At 42.4% G+C, this 17466-nt stretch overlaps 1 protein-coding gene across 3 annotated transcripts; it reads right to left on the minus strand.

Moving 5' to 3' along the window:
* Positions 1–4228: 4228 nt before the first annotated feature.
* Positions 4229–17023, minus strand: LOC145405156 (uncharacterized). Of its 3 annotated transcripts, XM_080276634.1 has the most exons (11): positions 16557–17023; positions 16242–16295; positions 14107–14201; positions 13463–13582; positions 12694–12729; positions 11225–11268; positions 10575–10673; positions 9436–9596; positions 6206–6358; positions 5425–5497; positions 4229–4556 (listed from the first exon to the last, which is right to left on the minus strand). In XM_080276634.1, exons 1-11 carry the CDS (start codon positions 16994–16996, stop codon positions 4410–4412), a joined length of 1422 nt encoding a protein of 473 aa, XP_080132760.1. In that variant the 5' UTR covers positions 16997–17023; the 3' UTR covers positions 4229–4409. The 3 variants fall into 3 exon arrangements, with proteins under 3 accessions (XP_080132760.1, XP_080132762.1, XP_080132761.1); XM_080276636.1 differs by lacking the exon at positions 16242–16295; XM_080276635.1 differs by lacking the exon at positions 12694–12729.
* Between the last annotated feature and the right edge of the window lie 443 nt (positions 17024–17466).

A 17466-nucleotide genomic window follows, 5' to 3' on the forward strand; every position in this document is an offset into this window, starting at 1 on the left:
GACTTCATTAGGCCTGGTACCACTATTGACATCACCCCAATGACTTCATTAGGCCTGGTACCACTATTGACATCACCTCACTGACTTCATTAGGCCTGGTACCACTACTGACATCACCTCACTGACTTCATTAGGCCTGGTACCACTACTGACATCACTCCAGCACTTGACTTCACTGATCCCATCAATCCAATGACGTATTTTATTTTCACAATCTTCAAGCGATTTTATTTACCTTAAGAAGGGCATATAGTAATGAAGGTGGCTTATTGAGACAATTTTTCTCCCATCCAGATCGAAAATTTTCCATTGCGTTAAATTACATCATCTGGAGGTGACAAGAAAATGAAAAATACATCATCACATTGAATGAGTTAACTCCTTCCATCTGATGCGGTTTTCTTCTTCTCTTCTTGCCATCTCCAGACGATTTTATTCAGCTTAGGAGACACTGCAGGTGGACTGCAGGCTGAATTTGCCGTCCTCCTGCAGTCCACCATTTTCCTTTCGGAGGACAGGGAGTTCAGGGACGTTTGCATAACCCATTCGGTTATCTTGGTGTCACAACGTGAAGCCATCAGGCTCCAGCATTGTATGATTATGTAATATTGCACAGTGTTTCATTTTAGGTAAATTAAAGTTTTGGTCAGCTTCATTCTAGTTTAACAGTTCTTATTAATGGAATTCTTCAAGAGAGGAATTCATCTTTTTTATGTGTCCGACTCTGGGCACAGACTAGTCAGTCCATCCCCTGAGGCCCACTTGTCCTGTTTACATGTGTTGCATATTGAAGTTACTGCCGGTCACCTCCTGTCACCTGCTTATACTCGTAGGTACTGATTACCTACAGTATATCTTGAGAACGGAAACTCGTACGTATAGGGACGACAGCTAGGGTATCTTATGGTACATTAGTGGGGTAATAGAAGAATAGTGAAGCTTGCAATAAATAAAGTACCAATAATAGCTGCCCTTGATAGTGTCACTTTAATGAACGGGTATTTTCAATGAGAACAACAAAATGTAATACTCCTACATCTCTGTTTAAATAGACTAAACAGGCGGCTCTTCACTGGTTTCCGTAATGCAGTGCACAGCATCTACAGTTGTCTTTTATTCTGGCACTGGTATACGGTGCAAAGTGAAGCATCTCTCTGATCACCTATTAACCTTGTAAAACCCAGTATAAGATATTCAATAATCCAATGAAACATTAATAATTAAGTAGAATACAATGGTCATTTGGTACCTGGGGATTGGAAAGGTGAATTTTGCCATATTTTTGTGGTGACGGGTGCAGACAATGAATACTATGTTGTACTGTGTTGTTGTTTCTTGATAGGCATCCTTATGACTTGTTTAATATTGCTGTGAATGGTTTCTGTTGTACAAAGACGCCATAAGTTATACATATTTCTCTAAGTAGCAATAAAAAATAAGTTAACAACCTATTTTATTCCTCTGTTTTATCTTCGTAATAAATGGACGTGTTGTCAGTAACAGAACGCTATTTCTTGATTCACCTTTACCCCTCAGTACGATCTCAGAGGAATAAACTAGATAACAGTACTATATGCTGCTATGCACTAATATTGTTACTCTGCAGTTGTGTGAAAGATACTTTTCTGTGCTAATCAGTCAAACCCTGGTACACCAAAATAAAGATAAGGAAAAATTAAGATTGGTGTGATAAAGGGACGAGATAAGGTAGCGAGTGCTCAGAAGGGGGGCGAGAGGGGATCTACAGTACTGACGGACGGCACGGATCCAACATCAGCTCACGAGCGAAATAGTTCGAAACACTGAACCCTTACGTCCGAACAGCTAAATATATGATCAACGATGATACCCAAAACACAATACACCGTACAGTACAGTGAATAGACAAAAAGTGCACTATAAACAAACAGTATTCGGGGTAAACATGAATTAAGAACGTCACACTAAATTACTTACAATACACAATTAAAATACTGAACCAGAATTCATAAATAAGTGAAGAAGGAAAAATGAAAAATTAACACCAAGCCATAATTATGGCATATAATTCCTTTGCAGCCCTGTTTCAACCCCTCTCACCCTAGCCTTCAGTACAATGATGTATTTTATATTTCACTCTTCCTATCATCAGACGATTGTATTTGGCTTGGGAGAAATTACTCAAGGAGGTGCTTTTCTTCAGGCTGAATAAAATCGTCTAATAAAAATGACGCCATCGTAGTGAAGTTGTCAAACTCACTCATTCCGAAGTCTCACGTCGATACCTTAATATGGATACTAACACGCTGACAAAATTATACACACATTTCATCATAAATTTATTGTCTGGACGGCATTACATTGCACCTGACGCTAGCACCTGACTGTTTAGCTAAATAGACCCGGAATACTGAAAGTTTTGGGGGCTAAAAGGAAAGCATTGTGAATACAAGGAGTCATTTGAGACTGGATAAGGAATTATTTTGAATCTAGCCCCCAAACATCTTAATCTTGAAACAGGAGGAGCGACTTGAGACTGGATTAGGGATTATTTTGAATCTAGATCCCAAACAGCTCCATACTGTTAACCCAGATTGAACACATACAGTGTTCTCGGGCTGGACCAAACACGCTGCGGTTCTTTAACTGCTACAACGATGCAAGGGAGAGGGAAACTTAAGGCAGGCTTCGGAAGTAAGGGCCCCGCCACACCAAGTCCGGAACCAGACTTATTTTGACGCGAATTGTCCGATTATGTACGTTAGGAGTAATGTTGGAATAACAACACCCCGTTTCACTGGGTCACTTTCTGACCATAATGCTTTTCACTGTTACCTGCATGATGTCTAACGGTGAGAAATAGATTGGTCAGAATATGGCCCAGTGAAACGAGGTGCTCTTTTTCCAACATTACTCCTCCTCCTCCTCCTTCTCATCATCTAATCCTGTGTTTCCCCATGAGGAGCGTAGGAGCCCGGGGCTAGGCAAGTTTGTCCTGACATTTAAGATGAGAGTGACCAGCCTCACTCATCCCTGAGTGGCATTACGTGAGCAATACCCCCCAACCAGCCCTTGGATATAAACCTACACAGGCTCAATCTGGCTGGAGCTCCTTAATTACCCACTAAACCACCATGCGTCATAGTTTGGTTATATGGTTACCACGCAGTGTGGTAAATGGTTTCCTGGTGTACAGGAAACCATTTGCCATGTCACTCAATGCAGTCACCCGTAGACAGACGGAAGAGGAAAGAAAGAAGGAAAGGAAGACAGAAGAGGAAGGAAGGAAAGAAGGAAGGAAGAGAGGAAAGGACAGTCACCCGAGAGCAGCACTAGCCTACATCGAGGGAGTGGATACGTACAGTACATAATGGCACAAATCGCGTCAGAATAAGTCTGGTTCCGGCCTTGGTGTGGCGGCACCTTAATACATAGCATTTTCCTAGCGGTGTGGAATGAATATTTATTTTGTATAATTCTGCACTACTCTTGATCTATATATCTAATTCAATTTAAGAGTTCGTTCATAAGTGGACCTGATTTTGACGTCAGCCATCACATCAACTACTGGATTCGTAGTTATATCTATGACTCGGCGAAATCTGGCTCTCACTTAATCATGAATCTGAACTAACAATTTCCTTCGCCACTCAGACTGATAACACTGACGACACTATACACAAAGACTAAGGGCAATCATTCCATCAAACATTCACACTATGGGTAAATACAACCAAGTGATGATCACCTATTTCCTGCTGATGATCATTGGTCGAAAGAAGATGAAGCTGCTATTCACGTTATTGAGACGTAAGGTATTGCACTTCTCACTACAGAAATTATTGCTTGTGGTAGGTAATGATAAATTTGTTGCTATTTTTCATTATAGCACACTGATCTGTTGTAAAACTCACTAAGTCCCAGCAACATGCCAAAGCCACACAGTCTTCCCACCAGATCCTTAATGTCTGTCAAAGCCTCAGAACTGATAAGACTTTCAGGACCCTATGATGAAAACTGAACGCAAAAGTATGACTAAACACTCCATTTCAGTGATGATGATGGAGCATGTCTGACCTTTCTGAATCGTTCCTAACAACGGCCTGTAATGTGGAATGCAGGCTAATTACATCACACAATTACAGGTGTTCTATAAATGACCTTCAGAAAATTAGGAGCTCGCTTACTCGTACATCGCGGCTCATTGTCACAATTAGAATGCCCTCCAAGCCTGTTGGGTCCTCAGAGACGGTGAGAATCTTACAATTGGTCAGTTCCTTGCAGCCTGTCAATCTCAAAGCCTATCAGAATATCAAAACCGGTCCATTCCTCACAGCCTGTCAGTTGCAAAGCCTATTAGAAACTTAAAGCTGGTTAGTTTCAGTCTGCCAGAATCTTACAGGCGGTCGATTCTCCACAGCCTGTCAATTTCAAAGCTTGTCTGAACCCAGCTCAACGGATGCTGTGGTGGAGGCTTCATTGCTAGCCTCGTAGGACTCGTCAAACACACCAGATGAAGAGCGCTGAGACTGCCCTTCCTCGGACTTGGCACGGTGCACGGGGCTGAGTGCCGTCACCTGGGGGAAGGAGGAGGAAAGGACATTTAGGTGGGGGCTGCAGAGAGGTTATGCTCTCTTTACATTAATTTGGTCCAGATTTTCGTCCTTTTGCAGCTTATTTAGCATAGCATGGCGACAGAAAAAGGCAGTGGTTCGGCTCTACTGTATATCCTCTCCACAGCACTTCTTTGTGACTAGCATTCTACAAGTATTTTAATGTTAATGTATCGCTACAACTCAATATTCAAGATCGAGAGATGACATTTTCAGGCCAAGTTAAAATGAAAGGTGTACAGAGCGGCGCAGGACATCACAGTGTAACAGACCAAAACCAACCCGTCAGAACAACATTCCTGAAAAAAAAAAAAAAAAAAAAAAGGTCCCAGCAGGTTCAGCTTTATTGGAGTTGGTCTTTAAAGGTAACTAAAGTAGTCCTTCGCTTTGTAGGAAACTCTAGGATGACAAATTTTCTCTTCATCGCTAATTTTAATACTCTGATAGGCACAGGGCACATATAGCTGAATAATGTCATCTAGTTTTAGCCAGCATAAAAGACCTAAGTACATCAGTGCCAGTGCAAGAGCTAAAGAGATGCCAGTTAAACCTCTTAACTGGTAGGGACTGCCATAGCAAAGAAATGTCTATCTTCAGCCAGTGATAATACCAGTGAAAGAGTTATAGTCAGAGGAAAAATGAAGTGTTGGGGATGATCTGAGGTGTTTGTGACTAACTTAACATGATGCAGTGGCAGACACGAATGTAGCAATAGTGGGTTTGGAAAGTCAGCATTCACAGTCTCGTTACTTATCGTTAAAAAGTGTATCGACATTTATGACCGCCACTGCATTACAGGCTGTGAAAAGTTGGGCTAGGAAGGGACACTCACCACTTCGGGGGCCTCCATGTCCTCCTTCCGGGTGTCCAGTGACTTGGCTCTGACGCTGGGGTGGCCACGGGACCTGCGGACAAGACACATATCTTTTATTTTATTTACCTGTTTTTTTTTTTTTTTTTTTTTTTTTAAATCACGAAAACCACACTTTCGGCTTGATGTGATTGTTGGCTGCAGCAATGATGGCAGACAGCTGATATGTGGTGTATGGTATTACTGTAATTTTGGGAATAGTCAATAATCTGACATCCTGAGTGAAAAACTAATATTCTGTGGGACGTATGCCAGATTATTATTTTCTGCAATAGAAACTTGGCTCTAAACATAAAATATGTAAAGTGAGCTTTCATGCAGAGGCATATTTATAATTTTTAAAAATTTGTTAATCTATCAACCAATCCCATAATTGCCTCATCAGGAGTGTAGAGGCCTGAAACTAGGCTATTTAGGCCTGACATTTAAGACGAGGGTGACCAGCTTCGCTCAGTTGTGAATGGCATTGCGTAAACAATAAAACCCCAACCTTTTTCTGATGCAAACATTTATGAGCCCCATCTAGCTGGAGAATCTTAACTCACCAGACCATCAGGTGGGATCTAGTTATATGGCTAACAGCTAAAGTCGTAAATGGTTTTTGCATTCTTGTAACCCATTCAAATGGTACCACTGGACGCAGGCAAGAACGATTTTGGGGTACGGATAAGCAGAACTCCCGTCCGCACCTGCAAGCGTTTGGTGTGGACACTGCCTGAGGCAAGGGTGACGAAGAACACACCTGGATCGAGCTTTCCTGAAGAGGTTGGAGGAGGTGTAGTGGTCGAGTGCCTCCTGGTCAAGGCGGGGGAGGGAGCGCACGCCAGCAGTCTTCCTGATGGGGCCTTTGCGGGGGTCCAGGATGCGCTGGGACGGCCTGATACCGGACTGCCCGCTGCCGTCACAGGGGGGGAAGGAGGTCACGTAATTAGATGGGTTACTTCAGAAAGGGTAATTGGTAAGATGTCAGAGGGTCGTAGGTTCATGCGTAGAATAATACGGGCTTATGGGTAGGATGAGATCAGGAAGTCATAGGGGTTCATGGGTAGGATATGTTTTTGTTCTGTTGTTGATGGAGATGATGATATTGACCTCGCGTTTTTGCCAGCTGAAGGTTATCCCGGCACGATACAAGTACAACGACGATGAACGCATTTGTTTGTTATATAGGAGTAACATCAGACTTATAATACATGACCAATGGACTCTCCTCATACACATTATATCTCTATGTTACTGATTTCACTAATCCTTTGCCATATAATTACTTTGTGTGTGTGTGTGTGTGTGTGTGTGTGTGTGTGTGTGTGTGTGTGTGTGTGTGTGTGTGTGTGTGTGTGTGTGTGTGTGTGGAGGTACATCAATGTGGTGTGGTATGATGTTGGAAGGCAGGTGGTGTGGTGTGGCGTGTTATGGTGTGGGGAGGCATGTGGTGTGGTGAAGTGTGGTGTGGTGTGAGAGGGTAGTATGGTGTGGTGTGGAACTGTCCGCATTGCCACACCGGATCAATACAATGTGTGTTGTCTTATGGTCAGCCCAGTCCAGCCAGGTAAGCCAACAGCCTCGCGTCACACAAACATCAACACATCACCAACTCTAAACAATAACGTCTTTACTGGATTACTTTCACCTTTAAATTCACTCACACACTATTGTTCTCATATCAAATTCATCACAACTGAGAGAGAGCATTTTTTATGTAGTGATGACAGAACCAAACACTAGAAGCCCGCAAAGCCGTTCTCTCCAGGAAAAACTAAAAAAGAGAGGGCTAAATTTAAGATCTGTTCATTTCGACAGACCTGGATACGAAGGATAGGATGAAGCGGTAGGTACATGAATGAGGATGGTGTGAGATGGAGGGACAACAGACATGATGGCGGGGTAAGATGGAAAGAAGGCGATTTGTTAGTGGCCAGCCCCTCCGAAATTAAGTCCTCTGAGTATAGAAACATAGAAATCTAACACCACTATCACCCAAATTATGCCTTAATGTTCAGTAGAAGGTGTGGTATGTCGTTCTGTTGTAACATCTATAGTGATTTAAGAAAGTGCTTATTCGGTAATGACAGAAACTATATACATATTAAAATTCGGGCACTCAAGTAAGAGAGATTACTTACATTTGCCTAAAACAGATGGCAAGATATTTCAGCCCAATCTGCACAGCTTGAGTTCTTCATACTAGACAGGATAGTGTGTTATCAATAGAATCGCCGATAAAAAAAGAAGAGTTTGTTTGACTCTGTTTCCATCACACACACACACACACACACACACACACACACACACACACACACACACACACACACACACACACACACACACACACACACACACACACACATTTTGAGAGCGTCATGCAGTGAGCCTGTTCCTGTTCAGCTCACTTTCAGACTTTTAAAAGCAAGGGGACAAGAGTTTGATTATATTTTGGTAGCTGTTAGTCGACGTATCAGAAAATAATTGTTTTTATATCAATTTCTTGAGGTAAAGCAGCTGAAATATGAATAAGCGTTACAGAAGCAAGATTTTAGGCTTTATAATAACAAGTTTGGGGTTAATTTCATGCGTGTTTAATTTTAGCCTTGGAAATGTTCTACTATCATGCTTTAATACGTGGAATCCGGTGACGCATTTTGTACAGTATTCTTTCCAACCCCAGACGATTTATATTCAGAAAAGGGAGGACGATGAGAAACAGGTGGTGGTGGTGGTGGTGGGGTTATGGGGGTTTTACATTGTTATGCGGGTTATACATTGTCTTCATTTACCCCATACACTAACACAAGCCTCCCAAAAGCTGCATAAATCGTCTGGAGGCGGTGATAATACAATAAATGCGTCTACGGGCTGAATAGGTTTAGTAGATCAAGATTATGTCTCTCTCTGGGGGCTACTAATATATTCTACTTTACTGAAGGACTGAACGCAAAATTACCTCTGATCACGAACGGCATCAAGGACAAATCTGCTGAAAAAATATCACCCTTGAAATTTTGTGACTTCTTGGTATCTAGTAAGTATTCCAACTATGATCAAGAAAATTAGTTATTCTGAAGAGGAGCGATAATAGTAGTAGTAGTAGTAGTAGTAGTAATAATAATAATAATAATAATAGTATTCTAAGATGCACTGGAGATCGCAGCACATCATCCTTAGCGATTTATTCTGGATATTACACCTCAATATTGTCTTGTGTGCTATTGATGAGGAGTATATCATTATCAAAAATGTATAAAAACAAAGAATAAAATGTTAAGGCGTGATATGCAGAATAAATCGGTAAGAAGGAGGTGTTACGAAGCCTCCTGCCACTTGGAATACGGTATCATATTTTAAGTGGTATGGGAGGCCTCTTTACACCTCGTCCTTAGCGATTTATTTTGCCTTTTACTCCTTCATATTCTTTTTTAGGCTACATATCATCTTAACATTCCCCAGCAAGCAATTGATACGGTCTTAGTAGAGACGTAGTGTGCATCAATATACAAAAGGATACTGTGGTGTTAGGTACAGAATTAATCGTTAAAGAACAGGGATTAAGAAATATTCAAAATCACTCAGAAAAAGGCCCCATTATCACATCAACTGATCTGCCCAGTCTGCTACACTTCCTCCCCTCCCTCCCTTCTTCCCTACCATGCCTCCCTCTTGTCATTTTTTTTCCCCCTCTCTCAAGCCCTTCCTTACTTCTTCCCTCTTTCCTTTCCCCTCTCGTTACTCTCTTTCCCCTTTCTTACCCTCCCTCATTCCCCTGCTCCCTCTTTCTTTCACTCTCCGTGATCCCTTCCTCTTCCCATTCTTCTCTCCTTGCCCTCCCTCCTCTTTTCTTTCCTTTTTTCTTGCCCCGCTCCTCTCTCTTTTCCCCACTTCTTCCATCTGTCCTTTCCCTCTCTCTCTGCCCTCCTTCTTCTTTCCTTCCGCATTTCCTTGCTCTTCTCCCTCTTCCTTCCCTCCTCCTCCGCTTACCTCCACTTAACGCCCCCAGGTGATGTGACAGGTGTGGCGCCCCCCGTGAAGGCAGAGTCATGGCTGAGACTGCGTTGCTTCCACAGCTGTTCCAGGGACCGGTTCACCATCGTCAGATCACCGGTGTAAGCGCGGATCAGCTCCTTCAAGTGGTAGTATTCCTGAACACAGAATTAAGAGGAAAATAACAGCCCCTTAAGTGGTAGAATTTCTGAACACGAAAATATCAGGAAAATAAACAAATGAAGTTGTAGAATTTCTCAACATAAAAAAACCTGAGCAATATTTTACGCGCGAATTATTTCCTTCAGATAATGATATTCCTGAACCCAATAAAGCTTAAAAGTAATATTCCTGAACCCAGTAAAGCTTAAAGGTAATATTCCTGAACACAATAAAGCTTAAAGGTAATATTCTTGAACCCATAAAACTTAAAGGTATTATTTCTGAAACCATTAATGCTTAAAAGTAATATTCCTGAACCCAATAAAGTTTAAAAGCAATATTCCTGAACAGTAACAAAACGTAAATAACAACTCCAGAAGGCCGTGGTATCCCTGAACAAAATATTAATACATGAATAATAACTCCTTCACGTACTAAAATTCCCGAACAATCATACTGCATTAGTACTTTTTGGGGGACAAGAATGTGTGGGAAATGTTTATGGTACTAAGATGGTGCAATGTCCGTACGTCCTTACATACCTCTACGGTAGACTCTATAATGTTTAAGCGAAATTTGAATTAGCCAGATTATTATTTCAATTGAACATTTTGAATACAGCCAGAAAATTATTTCAGCTGAACATTTCTTTGCGATTCCCTGGGGTGCAACAAGTAATAGAAAACTAATATCATATCGTGGCGTCATCAGCTAATATCCATAATTATAATCGGTTTGTGTTACCTGGCAAAGATCACTAACCCCTTTCAGCTCAGTTGATAGCCATGTATAGTCAGACTGAAGGGGAGATTTGACTGGTAACCAAGGAGACTCATTCCTACCAACAGCTTTATCGAGTTTGTCAAGCAACCACGACTCAGTGTTCAATTTGTGAGGGTTGCTTAGTTCCTTCAGATGAAAACTAACCGACTATACCATTGATGATGGCAGCGTGCAGTGTGTTCCAACCTCACCTTAGATTGGTTGTCCAGCAGCCAGCTCTTGCCCCTTAGGTCACTGTACAGGTTGTTTCTCTCGCGCTCCAGACTTTTCACCATACGCAGAAGCTCAAACTGACGCCGCCATGACACACACACGCCAGGGGAGGGGGAAGGGAATACTTACTTAAAATGACAAAAAGGAAACACTTAAGGCAAGTATTTTCCAACAGGTTCTCTCCCGGTTATGTACAGACTTTTACCAATAATCTTACCAAACAGAACTGGTATAACACTAGATGCCAATTAGCTAAGAGAACATGTAGGCCGGATTTCGTAGGGGTTACTCAACAGTGGACCATATATTCTGTAGGTTACTGACGATAGTACTGAGGAAGCAACAAACTGTAAGTAACTTTTCAGAATGTGGTTTTAATAAATCTTAAAAACCTTTGTGAATGGGATTTAATTGATTTCCAGAAAGATTTGATTCAGCTGAAACTACGGCGGTGATGTGAGCAGTTCGAAGGAAGTATGTGTACTGAAAAATCATGATCAGTTAGTCAGTTACCGAAAATAAGTAGGAAAGTATTGCTACATTAATCTTAGGGGGCTTCTACAAGATTCCGCGCCCCAGGGTCCCCACAACTCCCAATTCGGCTTTGGTACTTTGGCGAGTAACTCACCTCGGTGTACTGATCCAAGTCTTGATCGAAGGTGTACTCCTGACCTGCCGGTAAACAGGTAACACAGCATCGTTACTATTTCTGGCCACGGCTCTCCATGAATATAACAATTAATTGGAGGGTGAGAGGGAGAGGGATAGACCAAGGATGAGATGGAGGGATGGGGTGGAGGGATAAATGAAAAAGGGGTGTGTGAATTGGAGGTGGGGCAGGCAGCAGGTACAGAACAGGGTGACAGGGAGGCGATTTGTTTTTGGCTAACATGGGGTCTAACTCTATATATATTGACAGAACTAAATGATTCTGCTTAATCACATCAGGAATACAAATACAGTGACTGAAAGCGAAAGGCACATTAAGTAAGATTAAGACGATATAATAGTACGAGTATATGAACAGGACAGGATGGTAAAAGAATGTACAGATTCTGGAAGTGTCAGTTTCTCCTTCTAACATCTTGTGAAACACGTAAAACTGTGCTTGGGGTTTATCAGCCTTTTTAAGGTGCTCTGTTTGTCTGCCATCAAGAATCACATCATTCACACATATTCTGACACATTTGCAGAACACACACACACACACACACACACACACACACACACACACACACACACACACACGCACGCACACACACACACACACACACACACACACACACACACACACACACACACACACACACACACACAGGCGTCCGGCAGTTATGAAAAAAGCTATACTCAGAGGACACAAAGGGTGCTTATCAAGGGAGTTTAAACACAGTGCAAACAGATAGGGAAGACAAGTCACTGAGGAGCAAATGGAAAGCGTAAAGTTAGCTCAACCATCACACACAAGAGAAGTGAAGTGAGTTGAGTCCTCAGTTTATTGTCAGTTTTTAATCTGCTGAATCAGCAGTATTATTTATTTCTTAGGCATGACAATTGTGCCTCTCAATTCGTCATATGACATGCATGTGAGATAAGAGCATAGCATACCCTAGGCATTCTGAAGCACCACTTGGTGTGGATAGTATGGCCTGTGAAATGCAAACGAGAATTCTGAATGCTTGAGTGATGAGTGAATGGATAATTAGCCGTTTTCCTAGGATGTCTGATTGATAGTTAGTCAGCTTTTATAGTGTTCTGGTCCTGCCTCATGAGCCCCTCCCACCTCGTTCATCAGTATGAAACAGAGTTAGGATGGTGGATGGACTAATCGACAACCATGATATTTTTAATTAATATCTTCTTACAACAATCGTTGTACTGGGAAATTCCCACGTCAAACAGGAATCCACTGACGAGTTACTATACTGTATATGAATTTCTTAAACTGTAACGAGATTAGTCTAAGATTATTACTTTCTTCGCCAATTGTCACTGTTGGTGAAGTATCATCTGTGCACAAATAATGAGGTGCCATTCAAATGCTCAAGTTAAGCACACAGTGCATGTCAAACCAGCGTGGGTATGCATCAACACACATACTTAGGCCATTAATGCAGCGGGCACCCTTCCGCTGCACTGTGATTCAGGACACCACGGTGGGGAAATGAGTTAGTGTGTGTCCACTACTCACACTTTTTAAAAATTATCAACTCATACAGTCTAGTGAGTTTTATTTATCTATTTATTTATGTATTTATTTGTTTAGCTATTTTCTCCAAACGACATTATTCACCTATTGTACTGAGCTCTAGTTGAATAATTCTCGCCACATCTCTGTCATGTTGTTGTTGCAACCCCAGGATCATCTCGTGAACCCAGTGGCTTGCAAGAAACTGACCACTTCTGCTGCCCACCATCCGCCCTCTTTGGTGGAGATGGTGACGGGTGAGGGCCGTTTGTGGGTCCAGCTGGAATCTTCGTTCGGGCTGGGAGGCTTCCTCAACCGGGCAGCAAATTTCCGTTCGGTGCACCATTTTTGCCCTTTGTGCTAAGTTCGGCTGTCCCAGGATGATCACTCTTCCCTTTATTTTTTCCCTTTTACTTAAACCCAACTTGACCTATCCTAACCTTATCTAAACTAGCAGATTAACCTACTTGATGAAGAAACTAACCTAACTTGATACTAACAAACAAAACCAAACTTAGCTTGCGTTTTCATGGACAAGGAAAAGCGCAAAAATGGCGCTCAGAACGGAAATCAGCTTCGGGGCAAGATCCTCCAAACAGGTTCGTAGACGCCACCACGGGAAGGCGACCCTCTCGTCCATCACCGTATTATGAAATGCTATGATAACCGCGCATGACCCACCTCGCTTGATCTTCTCCCTGGTCTTGTTCACCTCGCTCTGGTACCACTCCGTCTGCTCCTCCAACTTGGCGTTCAGTCGCTTCTGGGCCTCGAACCGCAGCTTAAACTCACTCCCTGACACTCCAACAGTGAGATAAGGAACGAGGGTTACTCATATCGTACATGAGTAAAAGGGTTCGTATTAAACACACACACACACACACACACACACACCAGGTGCTGGGGAGGGACGTCTTCATGTGGTGGCACTGATGTAACCACATGGCTCATCTGCCTGGTCATACAACCGTCTCTCACTTCCTTCCCTATCCCCCGACATGAGGATGGTGGACTGCAGGAGGAGAGAAACGTAGGCTTGCAGTCCACCGGGCTCACATGCAGCTAAGCCTGAGACAGCAACTACTACAACACCAACAACTACTACTACTTCACATATCTCACATCATGAAGAGATTCATAAAAGGTTATACCACAATTACTACTATATTTTTTTCATTTTAACTTGACCTAGATTTTCGTCCTTTCGTAAGTTCATTTTACGTTGCTCAGTGATATAAAGGACAAAGCTAGTGGGGTGGGGTGGAATGGGGAATGGTTGGGTGTGGGATGGGATGAGATGGGTCATGGTCGGGCATTGTACTGACCTTCCTCCTGGCCGCCCTCCTTGACAGCATCCAGCTGTTTCTTCAGCTCATCCACACTCTGCTGCAGCACCGCCACGGACCACTGGATGGTGTCCCTGGGGGCAATAGCGGTATCACTTCTGGCTACGTTCACGTCCGTCATTGTATCAGTCATTTTTGTGATACAGGCTATTAGTACTCAGAAACACGAGAGAAACACAACAAAGATATATTACTTAACACTCCTCTTCATAAGAAAATATCCTGTATGTTAAAGGACACAATCTAAGGTATGAAAATAATTTCAAGACAGTTGGAACTCTTAAGAACTGGGTATGTCATAATACGTATAAGTGGCCGAAAATATATCCAACACCCTTTCAGTTGTATTGTACTATTATAACTTAATCATGTTTTATATATATATATATATATATATATATATATATATATATATATATATATATATATATATATATATATATATATATATATATATATATATATATAAACCCAGGTAGCAGGGGCACCATTGCAAGGGCAGCACTGTATTAAGTGAGTGAATGATGGCCGCCACATGAAGTTGCAGGAATAAACCAACTGCGGAGTTAACGCCACTCCAGATTCTGTTACTTCCATTCACACCCCATAAAAATAAAAAAAAATCACTCAATGACAAATTTTTCGTTGCATTCTTGTTGCCTTCACACCATTATATTAACCCTGAGGAGGAGTTAACATACTACTAGAGAAACGGCTAATGTTGGCTGTGTCTGACCAAACATCCTGTTCATGCTAAGTAAAATTGCATTGTTTGCAAGAATAAAGAAATACATCAGAGAACAGAATGACTGAGGTTGACCCCACACACTGAGACTTTTTTTTTTTTTTTTAAGAGTAGCCTGAAACAGTCTGTATGAAGGGTGTTCAACGTTGGGGGGGGGGGTAAGTCTTCTACTATGTGCCTTTCTACCAGATACTGTAGTGGCTTAGTGAAAACAGTATGGATAAGTATAAATACAAATAGGTATATTCTTTAACGATGAAGATATATACAGATGTGAGTATATATATATATATATATATATATATATATATATATATATATATATATATAATGTGTGTGTGTGTGTGTGTGTGTGTTTAATTATTGGACTCCAAACATTACAGCTGTTACATCTGTCAATATATAAAGATTTTGCATGCAAAATATACATAATGACTACCAACATAGAATTAGTGCCGACACTTCAACAAAGCTGCAAGCCACGTACATATTATGTATGTTAAAAATATATGCAAGCACAGGAAAAATTACTGCTGAAAACCACCTAGAAAAACAGCGGACTCGTTACACTGGATACTGCAAAATTTTTGTAATTTCATAACAAGTCAAACGAGCAATAGATTAACGCATACAGTAAGGACACGTCCACACCAAATGCTTGCTGGAGCGGGCGGGAGTTCTGCATCACTGAAGCCCAAGGAAGTTCTCGCCCGCACCCACCAGCATCGGGGACCACTTGTATGGGTTACAGTTACGCTAACTACAGCCAGCACCCGCCTACGTCAGTAAGCATTTTGTATGGAGGCGACCTAATAATGTCTAAGGATGAGTGTGACGTAGTGAAGCACAATGCAAGTAGCGAGTTAGCGACCACAACTGACACAGAAGCTCCATGCTGCACTGACATGGTCCGCATCAACCCAGCAGCCGCACCGTAATCTCAATCGGGGTACTGGGGCGGGCATCCCAGCTGTGCAATGTTTCAGTCGTGCACACCAAGACCTGGTGATACAGCACAGTGGTCAATAGACCTTGTGCACACGGTCAAGGAAGTGTATAATATCAGTTAGACTTTCGTGCACACGGCCAAGGTCTAATGATATAGACAGCAGAGTGGACTCTGGTAACACGGCCAAGATCTAGTGATGTATATAGTCCAGTATTCATTAGACCTTGGTGTCTACGGCCAAGGTCTAGTGGTATAAGGAGTAGATTATTCATTAGACTCCAGCGCACGGGGCCAAGGTCTAGTGATATAGAGTATTCATTAGACCTTGGTGCACACGACCAGCTGGGACCCCATAATGGCCTGCAGCTATCATGGTATCGTTCTCAGCGGTAGAAGGTGATGAAGGAAAGGTACACTTACGGGTCCTTACTAGACAGGTATCGCTTGACCTCCAGCAGCTGTTCCAGCGTGGCTCTTTGAGGGAGCAGCCGGAGGAAACAACAACTCAGAAGAACCACACACCGGCAACAATTAGAAAAGTTTCCCCAAGTGTGTACTGTACTTCATTTTTTTTTTTCACCCTAAACATGACAGTAAATGAGGGGGAAATGATTCAGAAGAAAGAAGAGAACTGTAAGAAGTGAAAGAATGAAAGGGAATATCTGTACTAATATCCACTGTGCTTTGTAGCCTATACCAGAGTCAGGTGGTGTAATAATTAGCATGATGGCTCACCTGTACCGCATCTCCTGCTCCAGTTCCTGCTCTAGCTGTGTCATCTCTTCCTTCTTGGAGGCGTTTGACCCTCCCGACGTCCTCCCGTTCCTGTTTCCCTTCTCACCTCCTGCCTCACCTGACCTCTTCTCCACTCCTGACTTGGTTGGCTCTGATTCTGATCCCTCGCCCACACCACTGTCAGACCCTTGACTTCTCCTACCCTTCCATGCGGGCTTCCTCGATCGCGTTCTCTTGTTTTCCCTCGCTACTTTGACGTTCTTATTCCCGTCTACAAATCCGTTTACGATTTTGCCTCTCCTGTTTATGAGAGTGCGTTGGTCTGTGAGTGTGTTGGGTGGGGTAGCGTTGGGGTCCTGTGCCGTCCCCTCCCCACCCTCGCTCTCGCCCTCACACTCGCTCCTGCTCACACTGCCTCGCTCCTCCTCGCTCGTCATCATAGGTTAGCTGCACACGCGAGTCATCTGCCCACCCTGCAAGTATCAAATAAACATACTATATTCTATTCACCTTAATCTGTTTTTACCTAGGTAGCTATAACTCTATGTTAACCAATACTCCCAGTCCTTCATGTAAGCAACAGGTCAGCTATGGAACTGTCTTCTGTCTGCATTTCCTGCTGCCTACGACCATCAATCTTCTAAACGCATCGTGTCCAGGCATCTCGAAATGACGGATCCTGGGCTTGGTTATCATTTATTTATTTATTTATTTTTCTTGATGGGAACAATTATTACGAACTTCTAGCCTTTTGTTCTTTCTTCCTTGGAAAAACAAAAAATCAAAAGTGTACCAAGTGTGTCTAGTGATGCAAAATGGTGTACTGTGTGGCAGCAAGGGGTAATGCATTCCCTGGGTAAGGCATCTGTATTTGTAAGTGGCACCCATGACGTCACAACATATCCACCAA

This window comes from Coenobita brevimanus, chromosome 7, assembly GCF_032717465.1.
Source record: "Coenobita brevimanus isolate Jiangsu-jjx chromosome 7, ASM3271746v2, whole genome shotgun sequence".
Taxonomy (NCBI): domain Eukaryota; kingdom Metazoa; phylum Arthropoda; class Malacostraca; order Decapoda; family Coenobitidae; genus Coenobita; species Coenobita brevimanus.

What these genes read in the sequence shown, in the direction of transcription:
- LOC145405156 (XM_080276634.1), bottom strand. Translation starts at nt 16,996, where the DNA reads ATGATGACGAGCGAGGAGGAGCGAGGCAGTGTGAGCAGGAGCGAGTGT. An exon ending in TACCTGTCTAGTAAGGACCC is followed by an intron (nt 14,202 to 16,241) that starts GTAAGTGTACCT and finishes TATTGCCCCCAG; the next exon opens with GGACACCATCCAGTGGTCCG. An exon ending in CCTGGGGGCGTTAAGTGGAG is followed by an intron (nt 6,359 to 9,435) that starts GTAAGCGGAGGA and finishes CTGTGACGGCAG; the next exon opens with CGGGCAGTCCGGTATCAGGC.